The sequence below is a fragment of the Dermacentor variabilis genome, chromosome 2 (genome assembly GCF_050947875.1).
Source record: "Dermacentor variabilis isolate Ectoservices chromosome 2, ASM5094787v1, whole genome shotgun sequence".
NCBI classification, from domain to species: Eukaryota; Metazoa; Arthropoda; class Arachnida; order Ixodida; family Ixodidae; genus Dermacentor; species Dermacentor variabilis.
In genome coordinates, this window is record NC_134569.1 from 179366690 (window position 1) to 179389906 (window position 23217).

The window sequence follows — 23217 nt, forward strand, 5'->3', positions numbered from 1 at the left end:
ACGGCGAAACAGCACAACGTTGAACGCTGATGCATTCTATTTTACGAATGAGTATCGCAAAACTGCTACCACTCTCAAGATTTCCACGAACTCGGCGTACCACACGTAAGAGTAACAGGCACTGCAACGGAACTTGCAATGTGACTCCCTCGGCCGTACCCTAAGTATTGTGATTTGAATTGTTAAAGACTCATAAAATCATTAATAAAAGAAGAGACATGAATCGCGAAAGCGTCCTTTAATATCATTTACTCCCCCTTGAGCATTCAAACCCAATGTGCGCAATCTGCTGTAATTTGGTGGCGTAAAATTTATAATTGCATTCGCAGTGATTCAGGCTCACCTCGCAAATTCGTCGATCGACCTCATGGCTGCGATGAGCGTAGCTGTCCGCGAGGATGGAAGGTACTGAGATAACGCCACTGCCACTGACGGCAAGGACGACAGCACGCCGCCGGCCCGGCTAGTCATAAACTCGTCACGCAGCGCCTTGCACAGGCGCTGGTGTTCTGGGTGCCCTAACGGGTAGCGGTAGCCAAGCACAAACACCCCAATGTTGCTCGACGCGCTGGCAAGGATGAGGTCGAACAGGTCGATGGGTTCCCCTTGAGACTCGGCTATTTTATTTACCAGCCGTCGACATCCCTCCTGTGTGAAAATGTTATTCATTAGGGAAACGCATAACTAGAAGATGAGGCCACAAGCGCGCGAAGAAATTCAAATAACGAACATTCTACTTTCACTTGCCTGCATGCCTGTTGCTGACATCGCGTTATTGATCTTTCTTTATATGCATGCGGGAGAGTCAGTGCTTCATTAGGCTTAATATTTTAAAGTGCCACTAATGCTACGAAAGCACAATTCAGAGAGGACACCCAGTAACTTTGACAACCTCGCGTTCTTTACCGTGCTCATAAATGCAAGTGCACTACCGTTTAAATATGCCGCGACCCAAAGGAATGTGGGCACCACGGCTCAGTATCGATTCAGTAGCCTGTGCAGTGCAAGACCGACACCTTTAGAGTAAAAGAACAGCGCTCAGTAAAGTCCTACGTATTGCGCATGAGATCAGACCGACGATAAACCGTCGTCGTCCTGTTTTTTCGCTTGCGCAAAGCGATTGTATTGTAGTGCGATAAATAAAAAATAAGTTACTTATTAATGCGACCACAATGCCAGTATTCAAAACGAACGCAATTAGTTCAATCAGGGATATGCTTCTTCACATATCTTCTGTGTCGCGTCTCAACCAACACAGCACAACGAACGAATGAACGCACCTTACCACTCCTCGTCATTGCCCATATTCAACTGTTGTCCGCAATTAAGATATTCAAAACGAAAACCACGTGTTCTAAAGGGAAACTAGAAACTTCTTTTGCAGCAGTGTGTGTACATTTGTCTCTTCTGCATGCATTTAACTAAATCTTTCTTTTTTTCAGTATAATTGCGGATTCTCCAAGGTTCTTCGTTAACATAATAACCCGATGCCCTCTCAGTGTGGGTTCCACAGGAGTTCATCGATTCAACTCGCACTGTTGGAAGAGAAGCAGTACTCTCGAACCGTTGACAATAAGACATGCCTTGGTAGCAGTTTACGTTAATTTTGGAATGTCGCTGAATTGATAAATCTTGCATATCGGGTTACAAAGTTTAGCTATACTGGTGTTCGGGAAACTACCTCATCAATCACTAAACTATCCTATCTGCACTGCTCACTGGTAATTGCAATTATCAAATAAAGTTGTTGTACTAAAGACTCGTGTGGTGAAATACAGATTTGTAGCCCAGAATCGGTATGCTTCAGTGAAAATACTATCTCTCTCTCTCTCTCTCTCTCTATATATATATATATATATATATATATATATATATGCTGGTGGTGTAAATTATATTGAAGTGGCGTTGACCGATGCTTATTCATTCCAGTAACACTGCAAATATGCGAAATATTCCACACCTTCTTCTCATGTTGAATAAGACAGAAAACATTATGTTACGGTTCATGAGGAAAAAATTACGAACTGTCTGCATAAACAAAGTGCATCTGAAACTAGCGGCAGATGATGCGCTTAAACTGGTAATGAAACGCCACTATGCATATATACGCCGAATTCTGTGCAACGCAAAGAACCCCACTACGAGGAAGCCCTTCTACGAGAAAGCTCTTTCAAAACCGCCGTACAGTATCAGGATCACCCGCAAAATTTCATTCATCGTTCTCATTTTTTCGCTCATAAGGTAAATGCTACCCGTCAAGCCAGGTTGATATCTCGTCACATTGACCGGCTGCGTTACGCTTTCAATAGTAGCTCTACACGTCTGACGAAACTCTGTCGGAGTAGGAAAGATCAAGCTTTGACGAAACTTCATTGAGCTTGCACATATTCGTCCTGAAGCTAAGGAAAGCAAATCGCCTACATTATTTTTTAGCTTGCCACGCTATTGCTTGAAATAATCAACATCGTAACGCCACTAGCCCTTATCACCATTTTCCTGAACTCTCTAATTTCGACAAAAGCTGCAATACATGTTCATTAACGAATATGCCCTCGATGAAGTATTGCAGAAACACGTGTGTCTCCTTCAACCCTGTTGGCCTTATCCTACACATGGCCATATAGAATGGTGTATGCAAGCCTTCCTGTTTGCATAAAACTCGAATAATCATATACGATTATGGTACGGGCCCATGGGTATTTTTATCCCGAATTTAGTTACAATACGGGAACGAGTTGCACGAGCACGCAGTCTAGATCTTAGCTTTCCTTTATGTATCTTGATGAAACGACCACATAGCACTATCTGCACAGCAAATAATGACACCAGGTACTTACAGCAATGATCTCTCCCATAGGGGGTCTCCCGAATCCCAGTTCACGGAGTAGCTTCAATGAGAAACGGCGGTTTTCGTCCCAAGACTGGCCTCCGTAACCGCCGAACCCTGTAGATATATACGTTAGCCCACTTTAAGTTTTGACAGCAAGCGCTCCTCTATGCTGCTGCTTGATGAAGTCCTCCGTCGGCCCCCAAGATTCAGGCTTTGTTACGAAGCTGGAGCACTCATGGTACATAGCGTCCTGGCCACGTAACCGCCAACCATTGCCAGAGCTGCGACTTGAAGCGTAGGAGGCAGTGTTTTGTCTTTGCTCAGAACCTTATACTATAGCGATTCTAGTAAAAGGACAGTTCAACAGCACTTTCATTTTCTTTTGCCACGCGGTCATTGTTTACATGCTGCTCTGCTCAACCGCCATCTCAACCGCCATGCTTGGCGTCATAGGAATGGCCGTATATAAGGCTTTCTCTAGACAGCTGGCACAGCTCGGATATATATATATATATATCTATATATATATATATATATATATATATATATATATATATATATATATATATATATATATATATATATATATATATATCGTCGTTATTGGCGGCGCAATTCGAGAGCAACGAAAGTACGTCGATTGCAGGCAAAGTTGCGCCGAACTTCATCCAGTTCACTTCCTGTACGAACCGCACTGAGGAAACCACTGTCGAAAAACATCGCGATGCAGGCAAGCCCACGACGAAACTTATTGTATACTTATTTTGTGCGTTTCGGCGTGAACTCACTACGCTGGGATATTCTGGGATGTGCGCTCCCCTGTGAGGAAACGGCGAAAAGAGAAAGGACAAGAAAGTAGTCCAACGCGCGCACCGTAATTGATGACAGGAGGTCATGATACAGTTTACTGCATACCGCAAGTAAGCTGCAAAGCGTGTTACGCCCATAAGGATACAATGTAACATGAAACGCCTTTCTCACGCCGTTATTTTGGCAGTGTATTATATGAGCGTAACTCTCGCGAATGCAGCCATAGTGTACCCCACTTTATTTCATTGATTTCCAACTGAAATGCCAGACCACGTTACACAAGAGAGTGGGGGGGGAGTCTGGACTTCTTTAAGGGTTGAACTGTTGCACATGATCTGCTGCAATAAAATACAAAAACAACACCAACAATAAAGCTCACGAGAATTTTAGAACGAAATATTCGATAAGCAAGAATCCCTTAGAGTAAATATAAATTTTAAGTTGGAGTACAAGGTCACTTATATAAAGTAAACATACCGAGATAGATTGCGAAGTATGGGGTTTATGCTTGATGGGTACCATGTTTGGTGTGCGTTAGAAGAGATGATTATTTAGCTTTGCGCAAGATGTTTTGCGGTCTGTGTATCAGATATTTGTATTACGTAGGTGGTTCCAGAGCATATTACTCTTACGGGAAAAAAGAATCAAATGCTAATGTGCAGCTACTTACTGTATACTTGAGATGACTTAACTATGACGGAGGCGTGCAGGCGCTCGGTGGGCACTTTAAGAATGCGCGTCTTGAATTCGGGTGGTAGTAGAAGTAATGTAGAAGAGTCAGACGTGATATGGTGTGATGAGGTGTAAGAGTCGGAAATGAGAGTCTCTGTTTGAATTCGCGGAAGGCTGTTTTGTGGTGAGCAATCGGAAGCGATGAAGCGAGCGGCGCGGTTCTGAGCAGCTTATATGCATATGGTCGAGTATACCTGTGATGAATGCCGTACGGTGGAAGCGTATTTAAGATTTATGCTGACGTATGTCTGATCAGCAAGCTTCTTTATATACTCAACTAAACCGGATTTTAAGGAGAGCTATCGCCAGTTAGTGCCCATATAGCCAAACGGACATCTTGCGCATTGTGCATGGAATGTGCCTCTGAAGTGTGGCACTGATTATTACCGCCTAAAGATGTTAATTCATATTCCATGCAACAAGGGCGGTCACTGTTCAGAGTGGTAGCACAGGTGTGGAAAGCAATAAATGGTCCCGGAGCAGTGGTGCGTGCTAAATTGTATTGAGAAGGCATGTCAGATAGGTCTACGTTTTATTATCAGAAGGTATGCATTAGAAAAAGAAACGTCACGTTGTGACGCGAAAATAGAGACCTGATTCACACTTGAGGACAGAACGACTGGGCGCACGTTCTACGAGAAACACTCATATTTCTATCTCATTTTCTTTCTCCTACTAATTGTGTATAAGCGCATTGTTTCATTGCTTTTTCCACGTCTTACATTGTGCGCATTCTTACCTAAGTCAACAGTCTCGCTCAGGACCCAACTTCTGGACCGATACAGCAAGTCCTTGTGGTTCAAGAAGGTCCGGATAACGTCGAAGTCGTTCAAGACGATGGTTTCGGATGAGCCGGCCTTAACTCTGCAATGGCGAAAGAGGCAACACCAAGAACGTCCGCTAACGTTGTGTCGCTGCGACAAGTGTCGTGGTTCAATAAAAAAAAAAGCCGCACTGTACCTTCTAGCAGCACCTTGCAAGCTGGAGATGAATTCATTTTCGATCAATTGGAGAAGAGTAAGTCGCTGGCTTCGGTTCGCATGATGACATGACGAATGCCCCCAACGACCAGATACTCAATACATGAGCATTATTTACGGAAGCTAGCCATTAGTTTAATTCATGGAAGATAAGCATGAACGGCACTGTCACGGAAAACAATGCTACAAAATGGTCACATGGGTTACTGGCTAAACACTGGCTAAACCTCACTGAAGAAAAAGGAACCTATATAGACACATATACAGTGAACTCTCACTTGAGTGAACTTCAAGGGACCGAAAGAAATAGTTCACTTAACTGAAAGTTCACTAAACTGAATATTCACTAGACCAACATAAGACATGGCATAGAGAGCGAAAAGTTTGAAGTGCAATTCATGGAGCAAAAGACATGGCATCCATAGTGTTAGAAATGTGTGAAATGGAATTTCTACATATCAATGAAAAACACACCACGTAGGTCGTTTGTGTGCACACGCAGAACCGACAAGACTGGAAAGAGACGACGACCATGCCACGGACTAGCCGGTCGGGAAAAAAAACACACACACCACGTGGTTTGTGGTGTGACAGATCACCGCTTTGCTCTGGCGGCGTTGTAAGCATCAGCGATGTTACTTTATTCATGGCCTGCGATATTACACGGTTGCTCGTTTTGTGCGGGCGATCTCGGAGGCCATGCCTCGTTGCCGTTCGTTTTCCGCGCCGCCGCTTTGCCCCAGGGGCGCTGTAGCGCCAGCGATGTTACATTGCCGCTGGAGCGGCGGTTTGGTGAGGGCGGGTATCGGTTCCGCCTGCAGTGCAAGGCTTGGTCCTTTGAACAAGTTCGTTAAACTGAGATATTGACTTTTCCGAAATTCGTTTAAGTGAAACATTTTTGCATAGGATCTATAAGAAAACCGCCGGGGATTTTTAAAAAGTTCGTTATTCCGAAATATTCCATAAACCGGCGTTCGTACAACTGCGAGTTTACTGTATACTAAAAACAGGAAAACGAAAGCAAATTAGGCTCCGGCACAAATGTTGACGTCTCTATTAAAGCAGAGCAATATTGAAGTATACCTCATTTCCGATAATTATGCAGAAGGCTGCCAGAGGAAAAGACGTGACGACATATCTAAAAAAGTTGGCTTGTTCATTAATAAGCGTAATCAGAATTACAATTTCCATATTCCCGTTTAACTTAAACCTACTTATCCGAGAGTGATATGGTTGGGGAAATACTTAAGCAAACCACTATTCTTCGGCAGTTGAATACATAGAGCTTACATATTCGGTCGAACATTTTCTTCATAGTAATGACTAATGTAATAATGCCAAATCATGATCGCCAGTTTAGAGCTACCCTTCAAAATATGTGTACAATCATAGCATTCTACAGCTAATAGCGTATGTTGCAGAAACTTGGATGTTAACGAAGAAGTTCTCGTGCAAGGTAAGGCCCGAGAAACGAGAGATCGAAAGAAAAAAACATTTCACCGACGATTATGATACTCTCTAATGCGAAATTTGAGATCAGCTCTATAGGCGTTTTCATTTTGCGGCATATTCGCTAGCGCGGACAATCTCTCTCGTGCGGCACAGTGTGACGCAAAGTGTCACGCGACTGCCTTGCTAATCGGAAGATCGCGAGAGGCAGCGCCTGGCTGAGGCGAGGCCACGATACAGAGCAGCCACCGCAGACAGACTTCCGCTCAAGTAGCGCTTTGTTTCCATATATGGTATCGGTAGACGCGCTCGCCGCATTTCATCGGTGCACAGTCGATGCCGTGCGCTCTGGCGCCATCTCGTAGCGGTCTTAGCCGCAAAGCCCGTATTGCGCGACAACGTGCTTTTCTTACGTTTTCGCCATACCCTCCTCAACCGCTTTCCGCTTCATGGTCCCACTGCACCCTGCTCCTCCGCTTTCCTCCGCACCGTCTCGTCACTTTCTCCCATTTTCCTCCCCCTCACCCTCCGCGAGAGCTCTTTCATCCTTCGTTGCGCTCGTTCCCTCAGTTACGCCTAGGGACGACGCCGACGAGAAGTCCAGGAACGGGAGCCTAAGAGTTGCGTTATAAAAATTTACTCACCAACCCGGCATTGCGAAAGTGAATGCCCAGCGAAGCTGCTTAAAACCGCCACTGCTACTGCTGAAGGGTGTGTGCAATTCTTTATTGCCTTAGGTTAATGGTAGTAATGGTAATTTAGTGTAGTGGTAATTTTGGCAGCTCGCCTCCGCCGGTCATATTGCCGTTTCTGTGACTTTAGCTGCTCCTCGTATTCACGCTGCTCTTCGGAGTCCCAACTATGCGTCGCCTAACCATAGCGGTGCTGAAATAACAATGAAATCTGTTACTAGGCTGGTTGTTTTATATACGAAAGGCTATTGACGTGAATCCCCACGTCGCAAACTGTCGTCGCGGAGGCAGCGTGCGCAACAGTGATCATAACCGAGAAGCGTAAAAAGGGAGCGCTACGTGCTTCGCATTGCTATCAGGAGCGCTTTATTATGAATAATGTGTTTTAGAATCTTGTTTTGTGCTTGTTCTTTATTGGAACGAATGCTGGGATGTATCTTGTATACATGATGCCAAAAAATGTATGCACGGTTCGCTTCGGTCGCTGGAGGCTTTTTTTTAATCAATTAAGGCTTTTTCTTTTTCGTGAGGACGGCACCACGAGAAATCTCGATCAACTAGAGGCTAATAGCTTCGCTTGAAAATTTAGCGCCAATTTAGCGGCACTAAATATCGTGTCTGACCATTCTAATTGGGACCAGGTTCCTTTTTTCCTAACATATGCATGCAATACTTCTCCACAAGTTTGCACTGGATCTTTGCCCTACTGCTATATGAACGAGTACCTTCTAATATCTTGACACACGATTGTTTTTTCTACGCCTGATGCATCCGAAAGTACCCCACTGTCCGAAGCTGCTCGACAGGCCAAGGAATTCCGCCAGTTTGCCCGTTCTTTTTCTTTCGAGGACCAGTGGCACCAGCAATACCGGCTACCGGACGACTGTTCTTCACGCGCTTTTTCTCCCGCTTCTTTAGTTTGGTTTAGCGTGCTCGCGACCATAGCAGGCCTCCCTACTAAACTTGTCGCGAATTATCACGGGCCCTACCGCGTTCTGGGGCAAACGTCCTCCGTTAACTGCCTCGTGGAGCCAGTAACGCCGACGACAGACCTGCGCCATCGTGGCCGCGATCTATCCAACGCCGAGCCCATCATGCCACACCACGATCCACTTGTTGTGCCTTCGCCTTAAGCCACCAAAATGGCGTGATCATAGTGAAGAAGAGCGGCAGGTGCGTAAGCAGCATTGCATGAGCTCATGGTTTGCATGCTTGGTTGAACATCTGCGACTGTTACCCGTTCGCCTGCGTCCTGATTCACTAGACCTCATTTCACACGTTATATATGGGCGACGAGAGGTGGTATGGTGGCGCTGCTGATCCGCAACACCCAGCTCCGCCTTCAGGGCGCGGCACGCTTATTCTTGTCACCACGTGACGCGCCGCTAACGCAGCCTCATGAGCGCCTGACTCTGGAGGCCACATAGCCGTGTTATGCGAAGCAGCGCGTATTATTCAATTTCGAACAATAGAAGACAGAAAATCTCAGACTTGGAGCGTGTTGCGTGACAAAGCTCCGTCTGCCGGCAAGACGTGAAGGCAAACGTCTAGTGCGGTATTTGAGGCGATGACGCCAGCTACGTTTGTGCGCTATCGGCTTACATTCTTGCTCCTTTCACAGTGCTTGATCACGAATATGTTACGGCTTTAGGGACTGATGCTGTTTCGCATGTTTTATACGTGCGTCGATTCGACAAAAATATATTTTTTTTATTTGTGCTGCCTTCGTTAGCGTCAACGTTCCGTGGTCCCCAACAGCATAACTTTCGTTTATCTCTGGAACCTGCAATTTTTCCTGAGTGAGTGAAATCTAGTATGCTGTCTGAATTTTCTTTTTCTAAATTTTAGATGTACGAAAACATCCGCCAATATACCAGGAAGAAATCATGTTATTGAAATTGTCCCAAGGATCTGGAATGATACTAAGCCTTTCAGGATGAAGGCGATAACCCCGTTATAGTGGGAAGGCAGGCATTGTTTCTGTGAATCTGATCAACAGTAAAGTTTTTCAAGTACAGTGTTTTATAACGCCTTCGTTGCTGACGTCTCATTCCCATCCACAATCATTTTCTCCTCTGCAGTAATGCTTTCAGAAGTAGTAATACCAGGTGCAAAAACCAGATATACGATCTGGTTTCGATCAATAGTATGAATGAATGAATAGAATTTATTGATAGGAAAGACAGAGAGGTCGACCTGAGCTAGTGCGCTCTAGTCTGCTACGCTGCACTGGGGAAGAGGGAAAGGGAGTGAAAGTATTGGGATGGGTGATGATGATAAGAGAAGTGGTGAGTGCTTATGTACATGAGACAGTTGCCTCGCTAGAGCCGCTCGTCGAGCTTGGTGTCCTGCAGGAACTTCAACAATACTTTTGTTGCACGCATTGAAATTGCAGTGTCAGGCCATGGGCGAAAGATAGCTTCCTCCGACAGTAGTCTGCCAACGCTGGCTAGGAAACTGTCTAACGTCCTTCACTCCAGCATATCTGCTGGGCAGTCGCACAGTAGGTGTTCCAGTGTTTCAGGCATCTGGCAGTGTACACAATCAGGGCTGTTCGATTGGCCGATGAGGTGTGCGTAGCGACGGGTGAAAGCAACGCCGAGCCGAATCCTGTGTAGCAATGATGTTTTGCTCCGTGTAAGCTTCGGGGGCAAACAGAATTTACCGTCTGGGTCAATCATATATAGACGTCTGTGAATGTTATAAGAGTGGGCACTGTAAGCCTTTGTAAGGTCCTGCATGAGTGCCTTGATCATGGAGTTGGTGTCAGGTCGCGAGTAGGCGATCCGCACTTCATCAAAGGAAGAGGAGGCCGATCTTGCCTCACTGTCATCGAGTTCATTACCAAAAACACCACAATGGCTAGGCACCCACTGAAAAGTGATCACGTGGCCACTTAACTCGGCACTGTGATAAAGTTCGACGACTTGCAGCACGAGCAGATAGTATGGTCCTTTCTTTAAAAAGTATTTTAGCGCCTGTAGCGCTGATTTGTCATCGCACAATATCGTCCATTTATGGGATGACTGCGTTTTCATAAAACGGATAGCCTCCCGTATTCCCGCAAGTTCCGCAGCCGTAGATGTCGATTTGTGGTCTAATCGAAATCGTTGAGTAATTCCAAGTTGTGGGATGACAAATGCGGTCGTTGTGGCAGATGGCGTGACCGAACCATCGGTATATAACTAGGTAATCCAATGAATCGCCCGTGTCAGTGTCATTTTATCAAAGAAAGTGTTAGCAGTACGGCCAGATTTCTTGCGTGTGACTATTACATGTAGAGGGGAGGGAGGTGGTATTGGTGAATATCAATAAATCAGTGCCAAATACGGGCTAATCAGTTTAATTCTTGTAAAACCATAGCGTCAAATCGAGAATTTCTTTAGCATGGGTCCGCGTCCGAAGCCTCACGCTCCCTTCAAACTTTTGCCTAGGACCTTTAAATAACACGAACGGCGGCCGCACCTTTTGAGTGTTTCTCCAACGGTTTTATAACTATAAGCTACACTCTCGCAACAGGCGGAGGCGCTTCAGATGGTGCAAAGGCTGGAACCATCATACTCGACCGGACCATTTTTGTCAGGACCACGTGAAAAAAAGCACTCTTGCTTTTTTATAAAGACTTCTCTTCATATCGCTGAAAATAAACAACGGTGTCGATACCTGATAACAGGTCCGTATATTCGGGACCAGGCAAGCGCCCGCTGTGCGCTCAGACCAGTCAGCAGGGTCCTGACGTCGCCGAGAAATGGCAGGACTAAGGGCCCCGGAGGCAGATGCGCACCGTTCGGAATCCGTCCCCGGTACCCTCCATCAAATGACTTAAGGGCCAGCCACACGAGTACGAGCAGCACGCCGGGTACCAGCATCGTCACTAATGAAATTTCCATGTCAGCAGCGTGTCGCGAGGGCGCTGAAAAAAAATGAAAATAATGCAATTATATATTATCAAGCGGCATGACCGATGACATCAAGTGACGCTCATTCATGAAGTTAGCACTATTTTCATTGACAAACAAGATATAACGCAAGTAGTTAAGAATAGATGTTATTTCTGTCGTTTGAGACCGGAAATTCCTTTCGACAAACCAGGCCTTCCTATCGCTTTAGTGCCGAAAATGCTAAAAAAATTGCTAATTTAATTCCTGGATAACCGGGGAAACTAAAGTAGCCCTAAATTTATTTTCCTGCTATAAAAAGGCTACTTCAATACTAAAATCACACCTTCCGTCGTTTTCAGGCAAACTAGAAATGTTAGATCAAGCAACCATTACATGTTTGCAAATCCAAGCGCCTTTCTTGATGCGCACCCGTATTAATAATTTCCGCAACTATAAAAGAATGGAACTATTTATCATTGCCTGTTCGTCATTCTATCAGTATTAAAGCTTTCGAAAAACGTCTTACAAGCATTTCATAAAACATGCATTTTGTAACGATCAAGCCGACATTCCCGTAATTCTAGAATGTATCTTGCAGCGTTTCAATGCCAGTGTTGCAGGCATTATCATTGTTACAGTTTCACAAGTATGTATTTTATCCGAAATGTTGTCGTATCTTTTATATTTCTTTTCTACAGCTTTTGTTCACTCTTGCTTTATTTTTCCGTATTATGTGCAAAGTCGCTCTAACCATAGTGTTATGGTCAAGACGGCCAACAGTAGCTGGGAAAAGAAAAAGGCTACACCTTAAAAGGAAGATTAAATGTCTCAGGCGACAACGAGCCCCTTTTGCTACGATAAAGAGCGCTTGAGAAGTGCTTAAATAGGCTGCGTAAAAAGCCAACAAATAATATTATCAGTATATTGCAGGCAGCGTTATGCGCAGCCCTACGAACAAATTTTTCAAGCACTTATACGACATAAAGAAGCCTATTGATTGCATTGCGCATAATGATCTTTCTTTCACGGACAAACAGTTCTTTTCCAGAATAGTTTGTCAAGTTTTCTAGTAGCGCGTTTTCCATTGCATCGAATGGCGCATCTCCCTGCCGTTTCTTAGCTCATGTAGGTGCTTAAATGACATCTATTACTGGCGTGCTTCCTATGGCGCCCAATCTAAAAACCTAATTACCCCAACACAGGATACCATCCCAAATGCATCCTTGAGTCGATATGCGTAGATGACTGCACGCTTTCTAGTGATTATTTTGCAGGCGTTTCTTTTTCTTTTTTCAGGCCACCCTTCTTGGGGATTGTTGAGCAACGCGCGCTCTATGAGTGCCTATGGACGGCTAATAAAATTAAGTAAATTATGCATTTTTGCGTGTAAAAACCGCGATCTGATTACGAAGCACGCCATAGTGAGAGACTCCGGAAATTTGAACCGCCTAAAGTTCTTTAACGTGCGCGTAAACTTAAGTACTCGCTTTCTTTTCGCATTGCGCCCCCATCGAGATGCGGCCACCGTAGTCAGAATTTGATCCAGTGACCCCGTGCTTAACAGCCCAACACCATAGCCACTATGCAACCGCGGCGGTAAAAATAGAGAACAATAGTCACAGATTCTCTGGCCGCATGTAGGAACTATCAGAGGGGACAAATCGGCGCGAGGGCACGCCGGATACTTACCAAAATCAACAGAGACCTTGACATCAGGTATACCCAAACGATAACATGGGCCCCGGGACACGAGGGTGTTACTGGGACCTCCATGCAGATGAGGCGGCTCGAGGTTTCACTAATTGCCGAGCTGCCCATGGCAACATAGTGGAAGACCCGACACCCATCGATCCAAGTTATAAAGCCATGTTGCAACACTGCAGGGAATTCAGAAGGCTCTACCCAGCCCCGCATCGGAACCTTTCAGCCGTGTACTCAGCGACGTTACGCAGGCAACAAACGGACACGTATACAAACCTCCATAAATTGCACATATACTACCCAACAGCGTACAAGGACATATGCCCGGTGTGTGGGAGCACATCGACACTCTACCACATCACATGGGAGGGCAAAGCTCACACCGAGGAACAAGAAGATAATAATACGACAGCGAGGTGGGAGGCATTGCTATCCAGCTCCGCCCTCGGGGATCAGCTCAGGCTGGTCCGGACGGCAAAAGAATGGCGAGGGCCAGCGGTGCCTTGGAATAGGGGCGCGACCACACGGTGTCACCCCGTTTGAGGGGCAACGAAGTCTTTTCTACCAATAAAGTTTTGTTCTTCTTCTTCTTCTAAACCTAAGTACACGCGTTTTTTCGCATTGCGCCCCCATCGAGATTCGGCCGCCGTAGTCGGGATTCGATCCGGTGACCTCACGCTTAACAGCCCAACACTACAGCCACTATACTACCGCGGCGGATAAAAATAGCGAATAGCTTTGATAGACAAATATCAACCAATCTCCCTAACGTGGTCCTGCTGCAAACTGATGGGGCATATGATAACCAACCAGATAAAAAAAGTTGAACAAAAGAATACTGTAAGCAGTATTAACGTACTTCGTCGTTTTCATTTGTACATAGCCATCATCATTTTCCCTGTTCTTCTACTACTTCTGCTACCTCGCGCATGAGCGTTGCCTTCTTTTTTTTAATAAACAGCCCTGGACAACTTGGTCGGTCTCGGCATTAAAAAGCGGTGGAGGTACGTCAAGACCCCGACGTCCTCTCGCGTTCCCGTGATCCCTGGAGCTACGTTCCGGTCGCCGCCTGCGCCCGGCTACCCCTACAACGATGGAAACTTCCAACTCCGGCTCTTCCGACGCCTCTAATCTTACCACACAGACGACTCCACCTGCGGCGCCCTCTTGGCCTGTGACGAGCCCTCAACACGATCCCCCTGTCTTTGCGGGACTCCGCGGTGATGACGTCGACGATTGGACCGAACACTACGACCGCGTGAGTTTTTGCAATAAGTGGAACAACACCCAGAAATTGAGGCACGTCGCATTCTACTTGACCGGTGTTGCAAAGACGTGGTATTGCAACCACGAATCCGACACCGCGGATTGGTCCCCGTTTACCTCCAAGCGGCGACAAATCTTTGCTTCCTCGTCTGGCCGTGCGGAAATCGCCAAACAGAAGCTGGGCACGCGCCTCCAACTCCCACAACAGTCTTACACCTGATAGATAGAGGATGTCTTAGTTCTATGCCGCCGTGCGAACCCTAGCATGACGGAAGCCGAACCCGTTCGCCACATAATAAAAGGCAGTGGGTCTGCCACGTTCAACGCTTCAATCGTGCAAAATCCGGCTTCTGTCCAAGACATCAATTCCACGTGTCAACGCCTTGACAAGCTGCAATCTATTCGTCTCCAACATGACCGCAGCGATTCTCAGTTTCCGCATTCTACACATCTACGTGCTGTTATCCGCACCATCATCCCCGAAGAGCTGCAAATACAAGACCTAAGGCGTCCACCTGCTGCCTGCGCCCCAACCCCTACCTTCGACTTGCGCAAGGTCGTAAAGCAAGAGTTGACAGCGAAAAGCAAGTTGACAGCGATGACTACACTCACTCCGGTAGCGTTCCCTACACTTACCTACGCGGATGTTTCTTCGCTACCCACCCCTACCGTGACCTCCGTGCCTACTGACGTTTCCTACGGCCATTTGGCTTCGATGGGAACCAGAGCACTTGCTGCGCCGTCCTACCCTCAGTGGCGTCCACCTCGTCCGGTTTGTTTTTACTGTGGTAGACGCCGCCATATATCTCGCTTCTCCCGCCGTCGCCAGCAGGATGAAAGACGAGGCTATGCTGGGCACGAGAGAGACCGCACTGCCGACCAGACACCTACTATCCCTGATCGTACTCGTTCCCTCAACAGCGTTTTCCGTCTCCTCCAGCTGCTCCCCATCTGCCTCATAGTTCCCGTACGGCCAGACGTCGTTCTCCATCGCTTTACCGGTGCTCTACATCACCGCTTTGCCCCACTTCCCATCTTGTCGATCAGCACTCGGAAAACTAACTGTTGCAGTTTTTGCAGCGCAAACTGCTTCCTATTGGTCTTCAAAAATTCCTCCTGTTCGCCCAGCCAACATGCTTTCTGTAACTGCCGAAGGGGTTTCCGCGTCAGCGCCGCTCATCGATACCGGTGCCGCCGTTTCTGTTCTTCGTAGCGATCTGTGTTACCGGCTCCGGAAAGTAAAAACGCCTTATCTTGGACCAATTTTGCGTGGTGCTAATAATGCATTCATTCACCCCGATGGACAGTGTACTGCTCGCGTCCTCATCGATGACATACGCCACCACAAAGAGTTTGTCATCCTTCCAACGTGTATCCACGAACTTGTACTGGGTTGGGACTTCCTACATTCTCCTTCAGCCGTCATTTCGTGTAGAGAGGAAGTTGTCTATATCACGGATACAGCGCTTGCACCTGTTACGGACCCTTCCCTTTCATGCGTGAACTTGGCCATCGCTGTAGACTACGTCCTGCGTCCTGGTCGCGAAGACGTTGTAGCTGTAATATCCAGTCAGATCGCCGACGGAGACGCCCTAGTCGCCCCTTCTTCCCGCTGTACTTCTCGAGGAATTCTCATTGCCACCTGTCTCGTCCGGTTTTCACGTGGCCGCGCCCTTCTGACTGCTTGCAACACAACCTCAGATCCTGTGATGCTACCCAAAGGGATGACTGTGGCAACCCTCACCAACGCCCAACCTATTTCTATAGTCACGATTTGCCTTTCTTCATCGCCAGCACCAACCTCAGGTTTGGATGATTCTTTCCCTCATCCAACCATTCTTGGTTCTGACCTAACAGCCGCGCATTCCGAAGCCTTACTGGTGGTCTTGGCAAAGCACAAAGCCTGTTTTGATAACTGTTCTCCTGTGTAGAGCGAAATTTCTGCGGCCCTACACCGCATCAAAACCGATGGTTCCGCTATAATACAACGACGCCCCTATTGTGTATCGCCGTCCGAACGAAAGGTCATTGAACAACAGGTTGCTGACACGCTTGCGCGGAAGATAATACGACCTTCATCTAGCCCATGGGCTTCTCCCGTGGTTCTGGTAAAGAAAAAAAAATGGCTCCGTTCGCGTTTGCGTCGATTATCGAGCGTTCAATAAGATCACACGCAATGACGTATATCCCGTACCTCGAATTGACGACGCTATGGACACACCACAAGGGGCGGAGTATTTCGCCAGCCTTGATCTTCCATCAGGATATTAGCAAATTCCGATGAACGAGACTGACAAAGAAAAGACCGCAATCGCTACACTTGATGGACTTTACGATGTTAACGTGATGCCTTTTGGCCTTTGTAACGCTGCTGCCACATTTGAGCCCATGATAGACACCGTACTTCATGGTCTAAAATGGAAGACCTGCCTCTGTTATCTGGACGGTATTGTCATCTTTTCGTTTGAATTCAGCCAACATTTTCATCGATTAGACGAAGTTCTCAAGTGCCTTGCAAATGCTGGTCTCCAGATCAATAAAAAAATCGCATTTCAAGCAAGGCAATAAAAGTATTGGGCCACGTCGTCTCAAAAGATGGCATCCAGCCAAACCCCGAAAAGATTAGTGCTGTTCTCCAATTTCCTCGCCCCCAGCAACAGAAAGATGTACGTAGTTTCCTCGGCTTGGCGTCATATTTTCGTCGATTTATACGCAACTTCGCGGCGATAGCAGCTCCTCTACACAATCTACTGGTTAGCGGTCCCTCTTTCACATGGACTAGCGACCGCGAGTCGGCTTTTCAAGTTCTTAAGTGGCATCTTACTTCCGGACCCGTGCTTCGCCACTTCGATAATCGAGCCCCCCCCCCCTCACCCCGCCCATTACTCCATACTGAGGCAAGCGCACAAGGTATTATTGGCACAGTCATAGTCAGAGAAAGTCATAGCATAGGCCAGCAACACACTTTCTCCAGCTGAGTGGAACTACACCATTACAGAGTAAGAGTGCCTGGCTATCGTTTCGTCGACTCACAAATTTCGCCCATACCTTTACGGCCGCCACTTAACCATCGTCACCGACCATCATGCTCTGTGTTGGCTGTCATCAATGAAACACATGTCAGGAGGCTTATGAGGCTGGATACTCCGCTTGCAGGAATATGACTTTACAATAACGTACAAGCCTGGAAAAAGTCATCATGATGCAGACGCATTGTCTCGTTGCCCGCTCTCGCTCTCCCCCGGTAACGCGCCGTCGTCTTCCCCACCACATCGTTCCGATGCGACGCCTGCCTCACACCAGCTCTCGATAACGCCCCTGGACTAAGCCACGCTTTCATCACGTTCTGATTTCGTCTTGCTTCAGCGGGCCGACTCCTACTGTCGAGCTCTCATAAATCGCCTTAGTGGATTCGCCGAACCACCCAATAGCCGCTTGCGACGCCAACTTCGACAATTCCGCCTTCAAGGTGGCGTGCTACATCGCTACGTTTACCACCCAACAGGTCACCGGTGGGTCCCAGTTCTACCTCGCTGCCTTCGCCTGCAATTATTAGAGGCACTTCACGACAACGTATCGGCTGGCCACTTAGGCTTCCACGGGACTTACGACCGCATCAAGACCCGCTGCTTCTGGCCTGGCCTATCCACAACGGTGGCCAAATACATTGCCTCTTGTGCGTCATGTCAGCACCGCAAACGCTCGACATCCCCTCCTGCCGGTTTGCTACAACCTCTCCCTTCCCCGGACGCACCTTTTAAATTTGTTGGTATTGATTTATATGGTCCCTTGCCGTTGACACGCTCCAGTCAACCATTTAACAAGATATGCCGAGACTGCTCCTCTGCGATCCCGCACCGCTTCTGAGGTCGCCGACTTTTCCTTGTGCTCCATCGTCTTGCGCCACGGGGTTCCTCGCGTTCTTCTCAGTGACCGTCGCAAGGCGTGCATTTCCCAAGTTCTCGAGGAAGTTCTTCGGACCACTAATACCGTCCACAAATCTATTTCTACCTGTCATCCGCAAACCAATGGCCATACTGAGCGCTTCCACCGTACGCTGTCTGACATGATTTCCATGTACATCCGTCCTGACCACACAGACTGGGATAAAATTCTTCCTTTTGTGACATAAGCATATAATACTGCTATTGAACGGTCTACCGGCTACAGCCCTTTCTTGTTTGTGTATGGACGATCTCCTTCCACCGTATTCGACAGTCAGTCAAGAACTTTATTGAGGTCCTGAGGAGGTTTAAGCCGTTGGAGTTCGCACGCGCCGAGCTCCTCGGGCCGAAACCGTAGGCGACACCCAAGTCAGGACGGGAAGGTGGTGACGCTCCGCCAGTTCTTGGGCCCTCTGAACGGCCTCGAGTTGGAGTTGGAGGTCCGGGCTTTTGAGGGTTTCTTCCCATTCGGGCTCACAGGAGAGAGGGCCATCTGGTAACGCGGTACATTGCCAAAGCATGTGCGAGAGTGAGCAATAGAGTTCTGGGCAGTCTGGGCAATTTGCCGACATTTCTGAGTTGTAGTGGCTTAGTAGGCCTCGTGACGGATAGGAGTCCGTTTGCAGCATTCGAAACGCGGTCGCCTGCGCGCGTTCGAGTTTGACGGGCGGGAGTGGGCATTTCGTTCTGCCTTTTCGATAGTGCGAGTTGATTTCTTGGTAAGTGAGTAGCGGGTCATTAAGCTGAATGTGCAGCACCTCGGAAGCCGTGGGACTGTCGCGCCGGACAAGTTCTCGCGCACAATCGTGGGCGGTTTCATTGACGTTGGGTTTTTGCGGGTGAACGTCTTTCCCCATGCGAGCGGGGAACCAGGAGAGGCATCGTTTGCCCTCTTTTGAGCTCGCTAGTAGTATATGCGCTACCTCCGATACGCTGCCGCTTCCGTAAGCCCAAATTGCAGCACGCGAATCCGCGAGGACATGGGTAAATGTGGGGTCTGCCATAGCGATGCACGGCTATCTGTTCTGCTTTAGCGCTGGTGGTCGATCGAACCGATGCGGATGATCGTAAAGTTCCATTGCCGTCGACAACCGCTGTCGCGAAAGTTGATGTATTGCCGTACTGGGCCGCGTCTACAAATGCGGTGACTTCACGATTCACGTCGGTGCGGTCGAGAATCGCGCGGGCGCTAGCCCGGCGCCTACCCACGTTGTTTAGTGGGTGGACGTTTCTGGGAAACGGTGAGACTCTGTAGTTGTCTCTAATTTCACTCGGTACGGCAACAGCGTGCTCCAGATAGGGAGATGGGGAGACATTAGCTTCGCTTAGAATTAGTCTACCGGCTTTGGACGAGGATAGGCTGAGTATTTGCGCCATATTCTGAGCCTCGACCACTTCGTCGATGTTGTTGTGCATGCCTAGCTGATCAACCTTTGCTGTACTTGCTCTTTGCGGAATGCCCAAGACCTGTTTGATGCTCTTGCGCGTGAGTGTGTTTAGCTACGTCTTTTTTATTTTCGTCCAATTGTGGGCAGAGGCGATGTAATTAATGTGGCTCATAAGGAACACGTGGTATATGCGCAGAAGGTTATCTTCGCAGAGACCCTTCCTGCGCCCTGAGACTCTGTGGATGAGTCTGATTATGCTTTCGGTTTTGGCGGTTAAGTGTTTGGTCGTGTGTCCGTGGCATCCGGTGGCTTCGATTACGAGCGCAAGAATGCCTATGTGGTTGACTCGCGGAATCTGTTGTCCGTCTCTTGTGTGTAGTGCGATCGGAAGTTTGTCTAGAGGAGTTAGGTAGCGGACTCCTTGGTAAGAGTTCCGATTTCTTGAAGGATAGTTTCATTTCTGTGTCTAGTAAGTACTCCTCCGTGGCATTTAGGGCAGACTGTAATGCCTGCTCTATATCTGCCAGGGAGCCTCCCGGGCTCCAGATGGCGATGTCATCTGTATATAGAGCGCAGTTTACGTTCGGCATGTCTCGTAGTTTGTCTGCGAGTCCCTTCATCACTATGTTAAATAGTAATGGAGAGATGACTGAGCCTTGCGGTGTTCCGAGGGAGCCCAGCGTGTAGCAGTACGACTTAAGTTGTGAGACTCGCAGTCGGGCTTCTTTGTGTTTTAGGAAACAGCGCACGTACTCTTGAAATCTCTGGCCGAGGCCGAGGCCTGCCACAGACTTCGATATGAAGCGGCGCGAAACAGTGTAGAATGCTTTCGTGAGATCTAGGGCGAGGATGCTTCGAACGTCTCTTGTTTTAACGTCGAAGACCTGTCTCCTTAGGAGTAACATGACATCTTGCGTGGATAGGTGGGGTCGAAACCCTACTATGTTGTGCGGGAGGAGTTCGTGTTCCTCAATGTAGCGTAACACTCGGCTTTGAATGACGTGCTCAGCTACTTTACCCACGATGCAGTAAGAGAGATGGGGCGTAAATTGTAGAGGTTAAGTGGTTTGCCGGGTTTTGGGATAAGGACCACCGTGGCCCTGCGCCATTGCGTTCGTGCCTCTCCTGTTTCCCACACGTGGTTGATGTCTTTATTGAGTAATGCAATGGCCTGGTCGTCTAAGTTACGTAACATTCGGTTGGTTACCCCGTCGGATCCTGAGGCCGACCTGCTGTTGAGGCTGTGTAGCGCCTTTCGGAATTCTGCTTCCTTTGAAGGCAGCGTCAAGTTCGGGAATGGTTTCGCACTTTATGCTCAGGTACTCATTGGGGTGAGCGTCGCCTGGCGGATGGTAACGTTTGGCAATTTCTTCTAGGAAGGACTCTTCTATTCCCCCTTTCTCTTTGTGTGAGTGTAAAAGTCGGTCTAGCGCATGGCTTTGATTATCTTTTGTTTGGCTGCCGTCTAACATGCATTTCTGGAGGTTCCACTTACCTCCGGTCCGCATGCGGCCGTCGACCGCCGAACATAGTTCGTGCCATTGGAGTCTTGTGAGCTCCGTACAGTATTGTTCGATGTCTCGGTTGAGTATCGCGATGCGCTTGCGCAGGCGTCTGTTGAGACGTTGCTTTCTCCATCGCGCAAGTATCGAGGCCATCCATGGCCTCGAGTAAGTGTGCGAGGTGAGGGTCAACCCTTGAGACTTCCAATTCCGTTTGTATGGTTTTCGTGGCTCTAGTTACGTCGCCCTTTATCGCAGAGATTGGATTGGATTGGATTGGAGCCAAATTTATTTATGCCTGCACTTGGGCGCTCGCGCGCCCCGACGAGGGCCTACGTCATCCTCGAAGTCGCCATTACTCGGCGCGGGCCTCCGCTCACCGTTGCCGGCTCACTGGGTTCCAGCCTTTCGAGCGCCTCCAGGACCTGCTGGACGGCCCAGGGCTGATCGTCTCGATCGTAGCTCTTTCCGGCTGCCTCGAGCCGCGGTGGGAGCGTTCTTGATTTTTCTTCTTCTGGATATCTTACGCAGTCCCACAAGATGTGCTTGTAGTCTGCGGTCTCCCTCCGGCAGACTCTGCACATATCTGTCGGATATGTCTCGGGGTATGTGCGATTCATCCCTCGCGGGCTCGGTAGCGATCTGGTCTGGAGCTGTCTCAGTACTACCGCCTCCGCTCGACTTAGTCTCGGGTGCGGGGGTGGGAGAGTCCTGCGAGCCAGGCGGTAGGCCTTCGTGATTTCATTGTAATCTGTCATGCGGTCCTTGGTTCCGAACCACGTTGGACGGCCTGTCGCCGGCGCGCGGTTGGTTAACGCTCGCGCCACTAGGTGTGCCGTCTCATTATGGTTCTCATTGCGTTCCGACGCGTCGCCTGCGTGCGCCGGGAGCCACTTGCGTCGTACTTTTTGTTTTTTCTAGTTTGACCGCTCGCAGTACGCGCTCAGCCTCCCTGCAGATTTGGCCTTTGGCGAAGCTTCGCACCGCCTGTCTTGAGTGACTCAGCAGCGTGTGGCAGTCTGCGTCGGCGATGGCCAGGGCGATGGCTAATTCCTCCGCTTGTTCCGCTCCGGCGTTTCTCACGCTCGCTGCCGTCCTCTTGGTGCCGGTTGACGCCTCTATGACGACCGCTGCGAAGGCGTTCCGTTGGTATTCGGCCGCGCCCACGTACCGCACGTGTTCGTCGTTGGCATGCTGGTCGATGAGAGCCTTGGCCCTCGCCGCTCTTCTTCCCTGTTGAACTCGGGATTCAAGTTTTTTCGGTATGGGGTCGATTCTGGTCTGGCGTCGGACCACTTCGGGGACGGGGAGCTTCATCTTCACCTCGTTCTTCGTCCAGAATCTTCCAGTATCTTCCTCCCGGCTTTGTTCATGGACTGCCGCTCCAGTTGAGAGGTCCGCTGCGCTTCGGCTATTCCTTCGAGCGTATTGTGTATCCCGAGCTGTAACAAGCGGGTCATGCTCGTGGACTCGAACAGGTCCAGCGCCGTCTTGTACGCTCTTCTGATGAGCACGTTGATTTTGTTTTGTTCGTGTTGCAGCCATCTGTTGTAGGCTGCAACGTACGCGACGTGGCTGATGACAAAGGATTGGGCGAGCCTAATTAGGCTCTCCTCTCTCATGCCAGCCTTTCGGGAAGTGACTCGTTTGAGGAGTCGAATCACGTTGGCTGCTTTTGCCGTGGGACGGGTGAAGGTTTCGTCGTTTCTTCCGTGCTTTTCGATGACCATGCCTAGGATCCTAATTTTTCCGACCTCGGGAATCACGTTGCCGGATTTGGTGACGATTCTGATTTTTTTCGTTTTCGCGTTGTCTGGTCTTGCCTCTGCTGTTTTTGAGGTGGGAGTATGAGAAGCTCCGATTTGCTCGGCGAATATCTCAGTCCGGTGCCTTCCAGCTGGTCTTCTATTGCGTCGACGGCGGCTTGTAGCGCGCCCTCGACGTGGGCGTCGCTGCCACCGGTCACCCATGGCGTGATATCGTCTGCGTAGATGGTGTGCCTGACGTCTTAGATGTGCCCAAGCTTTTCCGCCACTCCGATC

At 48.5% G+C, this 23217-nt stretch overlaps 1 protein-coding gene across 1 annotated transcript in view; it reads right to left on the bottom strand.

The window, feature by feature from the left end:
• Positions 1-23217, bottom strand: part of LOC142571087 (cytochrome P450 2C6-like) — a 153145-nt gene that overhangs the window by 70741 nt on the left and 59187 nt on the right. The window contains exons 3-6 of the mRNA XM_075679378.1: positions 11157-11406; positions 5112-5236; positions 2838-2944; positions 344-648 (exon numbers count right to left, since the gene is read on the bottom strand). Coding sequence (XP_075535493.1) covers positions 344-648; positions 2838-2944; positions 5112-5236; positions 11157-11383 — 764 coding nt within the window. The 5' untranslated portion in view covers positions 11384-11406. The remainder of the gene's footprint in view (positions 1-343; positions 649-2837; positions 2945-5111; positions 5237-11156; positions 11407-23217) is intronic.